This window comes from Mercenaria mercenaria, unplaced genomic scaffold (assembly GCF_021730395.1).
Source record: "Mercenaria mercenaria strain notata unplaced genomic scaffold, MADL_Memer_1 contig_1262, whole genome shotgun sequence".
NCBI classification, from domain to species: Eukaryota; Metazoa; Mollusca; class Bivalvia; order Venerida; family Veneridae; genus Mercenaria; species Mercenaria mercenaria.
In genome coordinates this window covers 44,950-62,736 of record NW_026459241.1, presented here as the reverse complement: position 1 = coordinate 62,736, position 17,787 = coordinate 44,950, and the positions used below count along the sequence as shown (strand labels likewise).

Below are 17,787 nucleotides of genomic sequence, written 5' to 3'. Positions count from 1 at the left end.
ACTTGTGTGAAGTTTCATTAAATTCTGTCAAGGGGATAAGGAGAGATGGTGCGCACAAGATTGCGTCTACGGACAGACGGACAGACAGACGGACAGACAGACAGACAACCTGAAACCAGTATACCCCCCCTTACAACTTTGTTGTCGGGGGGTACAATGACAGAGACCAAGTGTATCAAAACTTTTAACCAAGCTGTGTATGCAGACCCTGATGCAAGGGCAAGTAGGACAGCTCTCCATACACATCATATAATCAGCTAAAATGTTTACTTAAAATTCTTGGCCAATAAATTACCAAGCACATAAAATTTAGAAGAGACATGAAATATCTTTCTCTCAGTAAACACATGAATGATGGGATATTTTTATCTACATGTAAAACAAAAAAAATCTTTATTTTTATTTGTTTTAACTTAATTTTGCCAATTTTATAGCTTTTTTACCAGAGAAAAAAATAAATATCACTGTGAAAGTATATTTCTATTTCCCTTAAAAAAAAACGTAAAAAAAACATCTAAATTTATATGGGTACAAGTTGTTAGAATTATAGACCATTAAGAAGTGATAAATTACAACCATCAACAAGACCGTCCCTTTCACATAATCATTAATGCCTCCCATCTGTATACTAAATCTTACTAGCAAGTTAATTCATATTAAAGAAGTATAGTACCTGCATACAAGTTCCCAAGACTCAGAGTCGACATCATCTTGATGTTCCCTGTACACACGTAAATTCAGCTCTTTATCCTGCAGATATAATGTCAGTTACAAACTTGTTGCTTTTACACAATACCTTTGGCTACATATTCTACCATATATTCGAACGATTTTGCAAGAGGACATTAATTTTATTAAGGCCCTCAAAACAGTAAATATCGTATAAAAAATATAAAAAATAAACAATACAACTTGTAATGAATGTATTTTGATAATAGTGCTGATATTCACTTAGCTAAAAAAAAAAAAAAAAAGAGGAAAAAATGGTGTGGGGCATTAATTAGGGAATACATGGTATATAAATAAAAATATCATGTACAAAGTTGCTAGGAACAAGCATAAAATATGGACATATGTAATTACTATTGTTTGTGAAGGGGCTATTTTTGTGGATACAAGTATGTGTAAATAAACAATAGCAAATCTGAAGGAAAATATACAATCGTATTTCTTCTATCCTGGCAATCTAAAATCCGCAAAATAATGTCCAAACAAAATACCGTATAGTGGGTAATTTCTACAGGTTGGATATTTCTGCGTTTCTGTGGTCTTTCGGTATAATCGCAAAAATATTTCCAGCAGAATATTTTCCCAGCAAAAATTTAAACCACAAAACAATCTGCATTTTTTCACCACTGTTGTTTAATGCTAAGTTAAAGATGAGAACCGTATCGTATCTAATTGTAATGGTAAACTTATGATGGTCAAGTCCCAAGTTAATCCACAGAAAGGTTTTGAATGAAGATCAAAAGGATCCACTGTTATCCAGAGAAAACTTTGTACTTTTAATAAAAATAATCATTGAGTTTACAAGTTGTGGCTTATGTTGTTCTTGATCTGTACAGAGAGTACATTGCTATGATGGTACTAAGATTCAATTGCAAAGTGCTTTGAAATGTATAAGGGAAGTTTTACCGAATTCTAAAGACTGTATTTGTAAAGGCACTTGTACCGGGGCTTCGATCAGACAATCTAGGGGCAAAATGCATCATACACACCATCTGATCGCGCTAGCATTGGAAAATACTGTGCTGAACTAATTTAGATTTTTGTTTTTCATGTGCTAGTCATTCTCACGACAACACATCATGAGGGGAATTACCTCCTCCTTGGCATCGAAAATGCAGAAATTTCTCTTCCTTTTATGTAAAAATGCAGAAATTTCTCTTTCTTTAAGTTTTATGTAAAAACGCAGAAATTTCTCTTCCTTTTATGTGAAAACGCAGAAATAAAACACGCAGAAATTTATTCCACAATTTTTGGGGCTAAAACGCAGATTTTTATTACCACAGAAATAACCCGCTATACAGTAGCTGCTTTAGTGCAACAAAGAACTTTGATGCCAATGAAAATATTAAGTGATCTCACAGAAACAGAATTTCATAAATTCATAAAATCTTATATAGAGAACCAAATTATTAACATGGTAACAAGCTTTTAATTGACTTACCAGGAAATACCAGTATGCCATACCATCTTTATCTCTACCAACTGGCTGGAATCTCATCTCATCTATTGCTATCTCATTTACTTTGTCTTTAAATTTATTGTTACAATCAAACTGGGATTCCATTAAGTTCTAAAATGAAAAACATAAACGCTTTCATTTCTTTTTGGAAGTGTATTTTTCTATTTTTGGAGATACATGTAGCTATACAGTATCCTTCTTACAACTATCAAGAGACAAAACCTGCCTGTTTATTTGAAAATTGTTTTTGTTAGGCTTCTTATATGACTTATTTCAATATAAATGTACTGCAAATTTCTAAACATGCTGGACTCTATACTGCAGACATCTGACACCAGTAATTTTTTTTTACTTTCTTACACTATCAGGCAGTTGTTATCAATTTCAAAGTTTGAAAAGAAAGAATTCTGTAAAAAATAAAGTTGAGAAAATGAAACAATTTCTCTTTTTAATATCCCTGTATAACTAAACATTTTAGTATGATAAAATATCTAAAAAAATATTGGTCCAAAGAAATATATGAAGTATTAAATGCAAAAATACAAGAATATATAGGAATTGGCTGAACTGAGTAAATCATTATTTTATATACAGTGAGAGTCATTCTATATACTGAAAAAAAATCATGTATCTTGTAAATAAATAAAATAAGTATTTGATTTCACCTTTAAAAGAGTAAGTTTTGTAGATATTTTGGCCAACTTGTATCCAAATCTTTCTATCTCCCAAGCATCAACATTTGAATACTTGTAGCAAAACTGTAATAAAATAAAATAATTACATACTGTTTTTATAAGGCAAAGCTTCAAAAAACGAAATATTCATATACTATTTTAATCAAACTCTGACAGGAATAGTGGTAGAGCTGGTATCTTTAAAAACAGATGGTTGTGTGCTTGAATTCCAATAAATTAGGGTCATGTATTTGACTCCCAAGGAATACATTTTTTTATTAAGACTGAGAACACTCATTTGAATTCCAGAAAAGTTAACATATTTGTGAAAACTTCCTCAACTAATAAAAAAAGCTGATTTTTTTCAAACTTTTTCTTTAAAATCTGCTTTCCTATTCCCTACCAAGATTTCATACAGCACGGATGTTCGTCACTTATCCAGCATTGTCCAGTGTATAGCAAAATCCATAAAGTCTAATGCTTAATCTGAATCTATTCAACTTTGGATATATACTTTTTGGATGTTCAGACTTTATTACACAAACTAAAAAAAATATTGCTCTTTAATATATAGTGTAGTTTACAGTCTGTAACTTAGTATGACAGCCCTATGTGAAATAGAGTTTACCTTTACAACTCCTCTCTCCCATCTGTCTGCAGTAACATTGGATAACTTTTTGTGAATTCTTCGCAACAATCTCACATGGAGATCTATCAACAAGGGACTCACTGAAACCAGAAAATTTATAAATTACACAACAGTACACAACAGCATAAAGAATATATCTCTCTCTTGCATAATGAAGATTTCACCATACAGTACAGTCAGGGGTGTAACTGTTTTAAGTTATGTAACCTATTTCAGTTACTTTTTTAAGCATTTTATAACCTGTATTAGTTATAAAATATAGTTAACTCAGGTAAGTTATTCAAAAAAAGTCTTTTTGCTGTTCTCACAAAGTGACCTTTAAAGTGAAATTAGTAGCAAACTGTGGTTAATCAAATTCTCTTTTAGTCTGAGCATGACCTGATAAGCATAATGGGATATTACGAGTTTTATAGCTTTAAAACGTTTTGTTTTGCGTAAAACTTTATCAGCCTTGTGTAAATATTTTTCCTGCATAGCTGGAAAGATAAAAGGTCAAGGATTCAGTAAATAATTGCATTAGTCTCATTCATAATGAGGAAATGGCACAGGAGGGCTTTGTAATATTTTATGATAACTGAAACAAGTTATGAAAGTTCAAGCAATAACTCAGATGGGTTATGAACTGCATTAACTTGAAACAGTTACACCCCTGCTTGTACAAAAATGTCAAAATTAAAATAAGAGGGCCATAAGGTGCTCATCTCACCGTACCTTTTGGCATACCATGATAAACTGTATACATGAAAAGCAACAACTGTGTTTTGTCTGAAAAACACTTGTTGCATATATGATAGATATGACCCTGGAAAAAAATAGACACATTTGTTGAGACATTGCCCTTAGAATGAGTAAAGGCAACAGCAAACTATGTTATCATGGGTATCAATTACATATGTTATTGTAAATATTTTATTTTAAAGTCTTGCACTTTTGGAGAACACTTTTCATGTTTTCCTTATGAAATGCTGGCCCGTAATTTGTTTTCAGCCAGGGTAGCCTAGTCACCAAAATGGTTTTTAAAACAAATAATGGCAATAGTGATATTAAATTCAACAGCATGCATTAGCCCTGTTGAAAGAGCAACAGCATTTCATTTATAAGACTAGATATTAATGAACCAAAGTTTGGATTTATTTGTTGTTTATTTTCATAATAAGTAACAAACAAAACTAGCTTGATATCAATTAACTTTAAAAGCAAAACCTTACACTATCTCAGTTAGGCATTGAAATTGTTTCTTAAAGAGTAGTTTCCAATATCTTTCTTTTTTCTTGGACAGGCCATTGGAAATATCAATGTTACATAAAAAAGTAACTAGAATTCTTAGTATTACAGCTAATAAATAGAAACAGTAGTCTGTATGGTAATTTTACAAGGTAAATGTCAATTTGCATTTATTCCCCTAAAACATTCCTTTGTGGTTTTAAAACTTGCTATAAAACTGAAAGAAAGTTGGTTTACCTTAAACTGTAAACAAACAGCCTCATCGTCTTAAAGGTATACTAGACAAAAATTTCATATTTGGAAACATGAACGAATCCTACATATAGTTTTAATTGTAAACATAAAATTTAATAACAAGTTTATGGGTTTAAAAGTGCTAAGCATTAGGCTAAAAATAGTACACCCTATATGGCTGAACAAAGTAAAAATGTGTACTACATGTACCACTAAAAGAACGTACATACATACGGTCCGTACTATATGCCCCCACACCCCCACACAAATGTGTGGGGGCCTAGAAACTAGAAGTTTTTCAAACAATTGACTGTTACTCATGATATTAAGTATCCCCCTCCCACAGGGGGGGTTTGGGTCTCGCCCAAGAAAATTTTGAAAAACAGGAGGCTAGAGAAGGCCTCAGATGTATTTTCAGCTTGAAACTATTGTCTTTTATGTGATCCTGTTTTGACTGGAATCATTGTTTGTCATGGACAAACATAATAATCTGTCAGAGTGAAACTACAGTTTCGTTGATGTGTGGAATGTTGTTATATTATATATCCTGGACCTCTGAGGTTTTTGCAGCCACCATGGTATTAAAATTATAAATTGCTGTTATCATTTTATGTGAGAGATGTGGATTTCAGTCTGGGTAGGATGTGTGGTGGTGTAAAACGTATTTCAATTCCGTAGGGTTTAGTTTTCTTTGATAATTTAATTTTGTTCGTTGGGTTTTTTAACAGACGAACTTAATGTAGGGGGAGAGAGTGATATCTGATGAGGCTATGGATCCACAGTAATATGGTTTAAAAGGATTCACCGAAAAAAGTCATACTCCCAATCTCCGGACGTCGATCTAAAACTTTCCTTTCGCAAATACTGTGTGCAAAGACAATCTACATTTCTGAAACTTTACTTAAAGTAATTTACATAAGCCTCTAAATGTTGAAATCTATTCTCATATGTTATGAGAAAAATATGCACATATTTAACAAGAGTGCCAGAATGTAGGGCTGTCATCAATAGAAACGATATCGATGTATCAACGATATTTTTTTGTCGATCGATTATCGATTCCCATTTTCAAAAATCGATATTTTACAGAGAGAAAAAACTATCCAGATAAACACTCAGACCCTCAAAAACTATTAAGTTCACAAAGTTGTAAATTTGGATAAATGCAAAAGAGAAGTGAAGGCAAAATAAAAATGAAAGATTTTATTAATTTTTTTTTTTTTTTTATTTCATAAATACAAATACAACACAATCAAACAGTAATATGAAAAGTAAGCAATAAAACTAAAACTAGCATTTACAGGAAGGTATATAGTATGCATATGAACAAATAGATTGTTAATCTAACTTAATAATCGATATATCGATGTATCGTCGATATTCGTCTTCTGATATATCGGTATCGTCAATATGCCTAAGACCCAATCAACGACAGCCCTACCAGAATGTCACAATATACGCCCGTCACAGTAAATTTCTTTACACTAGCACCTGTATTTGCAAATGGAATTTTAATTTTCTAGTTGTTTACAATGTTTTTTTTTTTAGAAATTATTGTAATTCTTTTATTTTTCTAAGTCCACCAAAAAAATCCTTACCAGGTAGAGAACTAGAGATACCTTAAAATACACCCAAAATTTGAAAGTAACATCAATGTTGTACCACAGAAAAGTGGTCTTGGTTTTTCCCTAGCGTCAATTATAAAAAAGTTACAATGTCAGTTATTTATAGTAACAACTAAGGGAAGTTAATCTTTAAAGAGAGAGAGAGAAAAAAAAAAAAAAAAAAATTACAAGTCCATATAAAAATCCTAACCAGGTAGAGATAGCTCAAAATACACCTCAGAATTGGATGTAACATGCATGTTGTACTACAGAATAGTGGTCTCGATTTTTCCCTACGACTTGTAATGAAAAAGTTACAATATAAGCTATTTATAGTAACAGCAAAGGGAAGTAATTCAAAACAAGGGACCAGTGCATGACATTCCGTCTCATGATGGTGTACAATTGTGCCAAGTTACATCAAAATCCCTCCATGCATGAAGAAGAAATGCTCCGGACAAAGTCATTCTTGTATCTGACCTTTGGCCTCTAAGTGTGACCTTGACCTTAGACCTAGGGACCTAGTTCTTGCGCATGACACTCCGTCTCATGCTTGTGAACATTTGTGCTTAGTTGTATCAAAATCCCTCAATGCATGAAGAAGATATGCTCCGGACAAAGTTTTCATTCTTGTATCCTCTGACCTCTAAGTGTGACCTTGACCTTAGCCCTAGGGACCTGGTTCTTGACTTCTTGTGCATGACACTCCCTCTCATTATGGTGAACAAATGTGCCAAGCTACATCAAAATCCTTCCATGCATGAAGAAGATATGCTACGGACAAAGTCATTCTTGAATTTTTCATTCTTGTATCCTTTGACCTCTAAGTGTGACCTTGACCTTAGACCTAGGGACCTGGTTTTTGTGCATGACACTCCGTCTCATGATGATAAACAATTGTGCCAACTTTCATCAAAATCCCTCCATGCATGAAGAAGATATGCTCCGGACAAAGTCATTCTTGAATTTGACCTTTTACCTCTAAGTGTGACCTTGACCTTAGACCTAGGGACCTGATTCTTGCGCATGACACTCCGTCTCATGATGGTGAACTGTGCCAAGTTTCATCAAAATCCCTCCATGCATGTAGAAGATATGCTCCGGACAAGGTCTGTGGACGCCGCCCGCCCGCCCATCCGCCCGCCAGGGGCGTTTCCATAATACGTCCCGTTTTTCAAACGGGCGTATAAAAATGAATTATTCGACAACAGAAAACTTACGACATGAAATGCACATGTATTGTTTTCCCACCAGAAATAACACAGAGTGCATCAGCAATAAATTCAGGATCTTTGTTTACCGTCTGTATATCAAGTCGTGAAACGTGAGATTCTTAGCTATTTTCATATTAACATCCGATAAATTGATGAATTTTGCGTGGCGAGATCAAATAAAAATGGCGGCATCCATAACATTTTTGGTGGCATCGCCTACGAGTTTAATCGGGAGAGGTGTATTGAATGAAAAAGACAGGTTATCCTTCTGATGACCAGAAATGCAAAGGAAATATTAGTTCACTCTGTAAATTCTCTTTTCATTGATACTGACCTGAAAAGAGACTGGAGTAGCCCTTCTGCAAACACAGTATCCTTCATGAAACGCACGTGCTTCTTTCCCGCCAAATTTATAATAACGTGCCCACTAAGTAATTATTTTCGCAAGCGTGCACAATCGAGCACGTGCGCAGTCCCGCCCTCGCGACGTCTAGTTTGACAGATGTAAAACAAAATAATGTCTTGAAATTGTCGCGTTTGGTTAATTGGTTTGATCGATATGTGGGGCGGACCTAGAAGGCGGTCACGTGTGTATATGGAAGCGACCTTGAAGACTGATGACAGGTGTAATAAAGTGATGTTGTATATTGCATAATGGAAGTAGCTCTCGCAGCGACAGTGGACAATAAACAGGACAAATGGGTCGTTTTTACAGTAAGGCATATATTTACTTGACTCAAAAGGGCACAGGGCGATATTAAAAACGACAGGGCGCTTTGAGAAAGGGGCAAGGCACCGCGTCCTTCTATTCCGCGCTAGCTGGAGCACTGCAAAGTGGGATGTACAAAAGATGGCTGCACTATTTGAAAAAAATGGGTTTTTTTTTTAATAAAACATATTAGTCAGTCAAATCATATTTTATAATAATGAGAATTGTTGTAACCTTATAATAGTGTAAAAATGGCAATTATTTGTAAATTCATATTCATTACAATAGTCTGGTCCACAGGGGTTTCCTTGTGTACAGGTTCTCGTATCAGGTGGCCTCGGTAGCTCAATTGGTAGAACGTTGGCACGGTAAGCCGAAGGTCCGAGGTTCTAGTAACAGTCTGCTGCAGACATTGGCCTGGAATGCCAATGTCTCTCAATAAGAGGGAAAGTGTGTAGCGATTCTTGTTTCAGGTAGCCTCGGTAGCTCAACTGGTACAGCGTTGGTACGGTAAGAAGGGGCGTCAGCTCTTTCACTCCCAGGTCTTTTCACTCCCAAGACTTCCCCCCCCCTCCCCCACACCCGCCGTGACAGATACACTTGCTTAAGTTTGGACCACACTGATCACTCACGACTTGACCATACAAAATAACTCTTAGTAGTTTCACTACCATAAATTTGTAGTGCTAAAAAAAATTCTTTGTTCTCCACTTTTTTCATCAAAACTAAGATTAATATATAAAGATGCTTAACCATTTTTTGTGTCTTCTATCCATTCTTGTAGATCTTTGTAACCTATTTCAGTAAGACCTAAGAATTCTGCATATCTATCCATAAATGAACAAATAACAGCAAAATTTGGGTTAGATAAACAATCATTTTCGGCTTGAGACGCCATCTTGTTATGCTAATCATACAAAAACCTCTACCATACAGTTTTACTATTTCCGTCATGTACCGTACATGCACATCTACATCTACATCTACGTGTTACATCAGCGCAGTCACTCTTGACTATTATGTGATGGGTGGTTACTAGGCAGAAAAAGTAAGATGTGGGTTGAAAAGTAGAAAAGTTAGAAGTAAGTAAGTTCAAAGATAGAAGAATATAACAGTTTTTCCCAGCTGCGTTTTCGCCTGCCTCACCCCAAGCCTCTTCAGTTATGGTGGCCACTGCTGACACAGCCTCGAGGATCATCGATGGTTTACTTACAGCTGGGACCCTAAACAAAATTAAATAGAGAGGTTGGCCACCCCCGCTTAAAGGATACTAAGTCGGGGGCCTCTGCAATGGATGCAGGTAGGCTGTTCCAGGAAGTGATGTTTCTGGGGAAGAATGCATTTTTGTAGTAGGCGGTAGATGTTGAGATAGGCCTGTACTTCAGAGAGTGTGCTGAGCGAGTGGATGACTTCGCAGGTGTCATGTAGTCTTCTTCTCTGATGTCTACAAGGTTACTAACAATTCGGAAGTACAAGGTGAGATGTGCATTTGATCGTCTTGTTTCCAGTGTTTCCCATCCCAAATGGTCAATCATGGATGTCACGCTGCTGGTGTTATGGTAGCGGTTGGTGACGTACCGCGCCGCCCTTCTCTGTACCATTTCCAGTTTGCTTGTCAGGTTGGTAGTGTATGGATTCCAAACAGAACTGCAGTATTCTAAGTGAGGTCGAACTAATGAGGTGCAGGCGTTACTTTTTACTGATTCATTGGAGATACGAAGATTTCTGCGGAGGAAGCCAAGGGTGTTGTTTGCTTTTTTACTGATCTTGTCGATATGGGTGTTCCAAGAGAGGTTTGATGTAAGGTGTACTCCAAGATATTTTGTGACAGAATCCGTAGTTAAGATGTGACCTTTGAGAGTGTAGTTGTGAATATATGGTTTCCTTTTTCTATGTACTCTTAGAATGCTACACTTTTCTGGATGGAATGACATTCCCTACTTCTTTTCCCATGCAGCCAAGTTCTTCAAGTCTTCTTCAAGGATGAGTGAGTCTGCTGGAGAGTCAATTTGCCGGTACACTATGCAGTCATCTGCAAACAGTCGTGTCTTGGATGCGACTTGTTGGGGGAGGTCATTAATGAAAGCCAGAAACAGGATCGGACCAAGTACACTGCCTTGGGGTACGCCACTGATGACTGGTTCTGGCTCTGAGGTAGCCCCATCTACTGTGACCCGTTGAGTCCTATTGGTTAAGAAGGCCTTGATCCAGGCTAGGGTACTCCCTCGAACCCCGTAGAGGTCCAGTTTGGTCAGAAGTCGAGGGACACGGTCGAAGGCCTTCGAAAATCGAGCACAGCCAGGTCGTGTTGTTTCCCTTTGTCTAGGCCTGCTGTTAGTTCTTCTACCAGAGTCAATAGCTGTGTCTCACAACTTCGCTTCCTTCTGAACCCATGTTGACTGTCTGCTAGGATGTCATGGTTGTCAAAATGTGCCATCATATTGCTAACTATTACATGTTTTAAGATTTTGCAACAGATGCATGTAAGCGAGACTGGCCTGTAGTTGCTTGCTTTGTAGCATTCACCCTTTTTAAAGATAGCAGTGACATTGGCTGTAGTCCAGACTTCCGGGATTCCACCAGACATGAGGCATTTCCTGTAGATGATGCACAGGAATGGGGCACACTCATTAGCTAGTTCTTTCAATATCCTTGCTGGGAGCATGTCTGGCCCAGTTGCCTTGTGTGGGTTCAGCTGTCTGAGGAGCTTCACAATCCCTTGGGTCTCAACTTCAATGTCCGGCATGGTAGGAAATGGGTTGCCATCTGGTTTGGGTATAGATGATGTGTCTTCTCTTGTAAAAACGGATTTGTATTGTTGATTTAGAATGGTTGCTTTGTCACTGAACGTTGCTTATTCACTGAAAATGCTTATAGATTTGTATTTAGCAAATTAGAAGAAGTTTTTTTGTGCTTAAATTGATTAACTAAAGGCGTTTGACTCTGTAAACCGTAGTGTCTTGTGGTGCAAAATTATAACTTCCAATGTTTATGGAAAATGTTCTAAGATCATTCATAATATACTATACGCTAAGGCTAAATCAGGTGTGAAAGTTAATAGCAGTATGTATATCTGATTTTTTCTCTAGTCATACTGGTGTCCGTCAGGGGGGAATTTGTCCCCTTTATTGTTGTCATTGTTCTTGAATGAGTTAAATAGTTTCATATCTTCTAAATTTGAAGGATTACATCTGAAAAAGTAAACAACACATTAAGTGATTATGATGCTGGGGTATTTTTCAGACTTTTCATGTTATTATATGTGATGATACAGTTATCTTAGCTGAAGCTGCCAATGACTTACAAGCAGCATTAAATGCTGAGTACTGAGTCTGAGTACTGTAATCTATGGAATCTTCAGGTAAATGCTCCCAAAACAAAGGTTGTTGTGTTTTGCAAAAGCAAGAGGTCATTTAGAAATATACCTGCTTTTTAATATGAAGAAAATATTTTAAAACTAGTTGATTATTTTACCTATCTTGGGATACAGGTCTCTTTCAATGGTACATTTGGTAGAACAAAAAGACATCTTGTTGACTAAGCCAGAAAGGCAATGTTTTCAGTATTAAGGAAGTCCCGTAAACTGTTTTTACCTGTAGATATGCAACTTAGCTTTGTTTAACACAATGGTAGCTCCTATCCTTCTGTACGTACAACATTGTGTACACAATACATTTCATTCCATATACCGATACTTAGAATGATTTATCAAGTTCAATTTCGCATATGGATCATAATCAGCCAATAAGTCATTAAATACAACCATAAAAATCCTGCTCAAACTACAAAGGCAATGCTTTTTCTCCAACATTCATGAAACACCACCAGACTGTCTGTTTGCCTAGGGTGTATACAATAAAGACATCAGCATCGTTATATCACCTCCTCATTCTACCGGTGATCAGTACTACATACATTGCTTTGTTTGGCGCGTAGTGTCCTTTTGCTTCGACTTGCAGCAACGTTCGTACTTGTAGTGTCTATAACAATCACATAGCTGTGTTTATGAATAATGAACCTATTTATCTAACGAATTTATTTGAGATGCTTTAGGCTGATTGCTACCAAATCAAATGTAATACTAGGGAGGTCTTGTCTCAAGTAGTCCATGTGTAAACAGTCCTGGGGCCGTATTCATAAAGCATCTGACTTATGTTGAAGATTATACTTAAGTTTGTGGTGATTTCAGCTTAAGTCTAAGTAAAAAACTTAAGTCCTATTCATAAAACAGCTTAAACTTAAGATACGTAAGAAATGACTTAAGTCAGAAAACAAAATGGCGTCGTGAGTACGATTAAAATGTTGTTTTTCAGATAAAAGCACTTTAAACATAATTGTGCATGTTGTATCTGTCTGAAATTAATGTTGTTTTTTTTTATTTTTTTGTCCACAATAAAAGCCAAGAATTACTTATTAAGTTGAGGTTTTTTTTTAATAACAAATATACTTAAGTACTAACCTAAGTAATACTTAAGTAAATAATCATTTTATATACTTATACTTAAGATGCTTTATGAACACGACCCCTGATCATTGTACCTTACCTCGTGCTCTTTTTCAGTAGAGCCGTCGTTTATATGACTGAAACAATTGTTGGAAAAGACGTTAGACCCGAACACACACACATTTTCAGTAGAAACGTTTTTTCTTATCCTACTGTATTTCAGTATGTATTTGTATTTGTGGTGCAGTCGAGAGAAGTTCAAAGTAAAAAGATCATATTTTCTGCTATTTGAGGTTTTTGCGCATTTTCCGGTGTAGGACAGATGATTAAATCAACTTGTTGATCGCGGCCGGCCGCGATCATATTGAATAGGTCAAGTATATGCGCGCTGGGGAAAATATTTCATGATGGACCTGTGAATTCTTTACTTGTGGGTAAAACAGGTCTCATAAGCGTAAATACGACTAGCTTCTACTGATTATAAAACATACCGTACGATTTGTTGTGAATTAACTGTTGTTGTACTTTTTGTAGTTCAACCGCCACCCTTGTTTAAGAGCAACATTTAAAAAACACGTTTTTTTCATCCTCAGGTAATAAGTAAGTAGACTCGCCCAGTGTAATCAATAACCCACAATTGACCGACCTCTCTGGTACAGTATCAAGACGCATATTCTAACTCTATACATAGAGCGCCTACTTCACCCGATTTACATTCGGAACATTTTCGCGCGTTTCGGGCTTTATCGTATGTTTAACATGGGATATTTGAACCGTCCAAAGCTGTTGGAAATGTTTGTCTCATTGTTTATTTTATTTTTTTTTTTTTAATAAAAATGTTACTGCTTTCATTGTCTACCACTTTTTTTCCACCCTTGTCTGAAAAAACAGTAATGAGTTTGTACACTGTTCAGACAATTGTGCTCTGTTGAAATTTAACCAAACACAAGTTTACCTGCATAAACAGAAAGCATGATATCTTAAACGTATGTCACTATACCTGTCCAGTACTGGACATTATGGTAAACGCTTCTTTCCTGCACAAATGACAATTTCGCAACTTCTGTCCGGTTTGTACAAATTTCTGGCCGCGATAAACCATTTGACTTGTTCACTTCTAGAATGCATTCTGCGTGGAATGAACTGGTTTTCATGTTGATATTACAACGATGGCGATTTGTGAATATCGAAATCGAGAGTATGGGTTTGCTGTGAGTACAAACATGCGTCATTTTAGGGTAGCACGACCACCACTGACTGGCATTTCACCATTTTTCGTTTATTGTGATAGAACTTGCATGAAAATATGTGTAGAAGAAAATGATGCGTTCTATAACATAGACGTAACCAGGATTTTCTAAAAGGGGTGCGAATACAAGCCATGACGGGGCGAGTGTGGGTAGGTGCGGGAGGGGTCTCCCCTCTCCTGCAGGTGGAATTATGGGGGTGCCTCCCCAGACATTTTTATTTTGTACAATTTAACGTATATCTGAGAACTTATTGGATAAGGACTTTAACTCGCTTTGTCAAAGAAACCTCCAGCAACAGAATTATAAAAATTACAAAATTTCAAATGTTTCTCTAATGCGGCTGTGAAAAGACCTCTCCTTAATTAATGAATATGTCAACTTTGCGTCATAAAAAAACGTATTCGGTTGTAATTAATAAACTGTTACTCTTAAATAGTTGATATTAATATATCATTTAGGTGAACTTTTCAATATTTTAAACATCGTGGAATAGATAAAGCAATAGCTGTACACATGCGCAGGAAAGTTCAATGGTCTGCTCTAAATTGAAAAATCGCAAAATTTCGGCAATGCTCAGTAGGTAAGAGCGTTGGTCTACGGATCGTGGGGTCGTGAGTTCGATCCTCGGGTGGGAAATATGTTCTCCGTGACTATTTGATAAACGACATTGTGTCTGAAATCGTTAGTCATCCACCTCTGATTCATGTGGGGAAGTTGGCAGTTACTTGCGGAGAACAGGTTTGTACTGGTACAGAATCCAGGAAAACTGGTTAGGTTAACTGCCCGCCGTTACATGACTGAAATACTGTTGAAAAATGGCGTTAAACCCAAAACAAACAAACAAAATGCATTATTAATTCAATACTTATAACATTTTTAGTTCTAGTCTATTTTGATGACGTGCAAATACTCTTCCTATGTAGTAGCAAGTTTGAATCACCTAACACATGCTTATCAGCTGGCCGAGTGCTTAATGTAGCGGATTGTGATACACTTTCCCCACACCGCCGTGGATCAAAACTCTTTGGGATGTTGAATTCTTTAATGCGAAGAACTTATCTAGCTAGTTCACGGAAGCTTATGAATCTCATAACATAATTTAAGATTATGCCGGTTTGACTTAAATCTCAAAACAAATCACATAAACAAGCAAATGCAATGCGACCGCGTGATCCATATTCACTACACTTCGAGCTCAAAATCGTAGTCACTATGTCATGTGGATCCATATGGATCAGGGCACTCATCTGCCATGGCATTTGTACCGAACTGGGAGATTCTTCTCAAACAATGTGTATGCTATTTTGAGCAAGACGTTTTAGTCGAGTAGATTTATATCCCGGTTGCAGATTCACGTCGGTCAGGCAAAATGTTTTTATATGGAACTGCTTGGGAAAACCATCGATAATACTCTTCCTGTCACAGGCCGGGAGACAGTATGCCATCACCATAGCACGGCAGTATCTATCTATCTTCCATTTAGTCAAACCCCTGCTGGTTAAACAGGTTAAAACATGGCAGGTGTATTTAAGGTGAGATGTGCTCAACGTTGCTTACAGCCTGACTGAACACTGGCCCAGACGAGTTGACAACATCTGAAGGCAAGGCATTCCAATGGTATACTGTACGAGGGAAGAATGAAAATTTACGATAGTTGGACGAGGGTGATACTTGAACGAATGCCTGGGAATGAGTGGTTCTGGTTCTGGAAGATCTAGTATTGGGTGTTAGGTAGTCCGGTAGTGGGATGGCGACATGGTTATGCAAGATGTTATAAAACATAACCAGGCGCTGGTCAATGCGACGGAGTGCAAGGCGTCGCCAATTTAGGAAAGTCAGCATGTTGTCTACACTGGATGTACGGCCGTAATCACGCTTGGCCCAGCGTGCAGCCCTGCGCTGCACAGACTCAAGCTGATCAATCGATCAGAGTAGGGGGACCACACAGTGGAACTGTACTCCAACTGGGGCCGTACGAGTGTTTTGTATGCTTGTGATTTTAACCCTTCTGAGTGCACTTTGATGTTACGTCTTAGAAAACCCAATGTTTGATTTGCTTTTTTGGTGATGTTGTCAATGTGATCATTCCATGTAAGGTTGTGTGATATAGTTATGCCAAGGTATTTTGCAGATGGTACTGTTTGTAAGATGGTTTATTTTTGTGTTTTACATGCCATGCCTTTTTGTTTCCATTACGTGTGTTAGAGATTCACCTGGAGGGGTTTACTTTTATTCACACTGTCCCGTGTCTTTGGAACATGGTGGGGTAAGAGTGAGGTTTTTGCCACTGACCGTTCCAAGGCGGTGCCCCACTATACTGTATTGAGAAATGAGTAACTCAATAAAACTATCTACAAGTTTATTTACTAAGGCACTACAAGTGGTCATATCGCATGCATGTATTCAACTAACATATAATGGTATCAGAGAGACATCCTTCTGGTAGGGAGCTAGTGGGAGGAGCTGCTATCACTTGACTACAGTTCCTCCCGGCCAAGATTTGAAATTAGCCAGAATAAAATAATGTTTATACTAATCAAATTCTCCAACAGCAGTGTCATTGTTTCCAAATATTAACTGAGATTACAAGTGTTTGTCTTTACGAGTGTCTGTCTAGATAACGAGAGTTTTATTTATAACAATGATACGCTCCTAATTGCTTTATCATCTTATCTCAACGTTAATATTCAATGGCTGATTTAAAGATTGGTTCCGATAGCAAACTTCACATGTTCATAAATTACTTTAATGTTTCGAAGATTGTGAATGAGACTGGCATTTCATTCAAGTAAATAAATTATAAGCCCGATGATACAAAATGAATTTGCAATGAAGGTCAGATATATTATTCTAAAACAATAATGTAAATCCAGTAACAAAACAGTGTAAGCATATGAATGGGGTCGAAAATTTGTTGTGTTTGTTTTGTTTTACCAACACACTGTCACCAATTTTAATTTCAGTTTTTCTCGTGTATCAGCATAGTCTTTCATTTTCTGCTTTGATTTTCTGTCATTTTCTCTTGCGTTTTTGTGTTTTTTCGATTTCTTTTGCCTTTGTAAGAATGGAATTTTAATGTTTATGGGTCTTCCATAAAATAGGTCAGAGGGTGTTTCGGATGTCGTTCAGTGCCCAATGTTTTCTCATTCCGGATTTACTGTGCGAGATTTTCATTACTGACCACGGCTGTATGTACAATTTATATTGCTGACGACTTTGTTCTTTTTCTATTTGGTCAGCAATTGCACACTTGTATACGATATATAGCGCTAGAAACTACTGGCCAGTTATTAAGAATAAAATTAATGCACCTATTGATATATCTCATGTTTATGTTGAATTCATTAGTTCCGTATGCTCGTGATTCTTTAACTTACGCAGTTGAAATTCAGTAGATCTATCGCTGGTCTTTGTAAACGTTAACGCAAAAACTGTTTTGCATGCAGACTATATATCTCAAGGGCGTAGGAGCTGGAGCGGGGCGCCGCCCCAATATTATGAGGAGCAGCGAAATGCCGAACTCGTAAATTTTTGAAAAGGCTAGAAAATATAATTGAAAATAAATGCGGCGGTCTTCCATTTATCATGAAGTGCATC

General features: G+C 36.7%; 1 protein-coding gene across 1 annotated transcript; it reads right to left on the bottom strand.

Moving 5' to 3' along the window:
- Positions 1–673: 673 nt before the first annotated feature.
- On the bottom strand, positions 674–9,402 carry LOC128551555 (remodeling and spacing factor 1-like; the record flags this gene model as incomplete). Its single annotated transcript, XM_053532457.1, has 5 exons — positions 9,250–9,402; positions 3,491–3,591; positions 2,854–2,946; positions 2,171–2,299; positions 674–750 (listed from the first exon to the last, which is right to left on the bottom strand). Coding segments are annotated over exons 1-5 (545 nt in total), but the record flags the coding sequence as incomplete, so codon positions are not given.
- Positions 9,403–17,787: the final 8,385 nt, after the last annotated feature.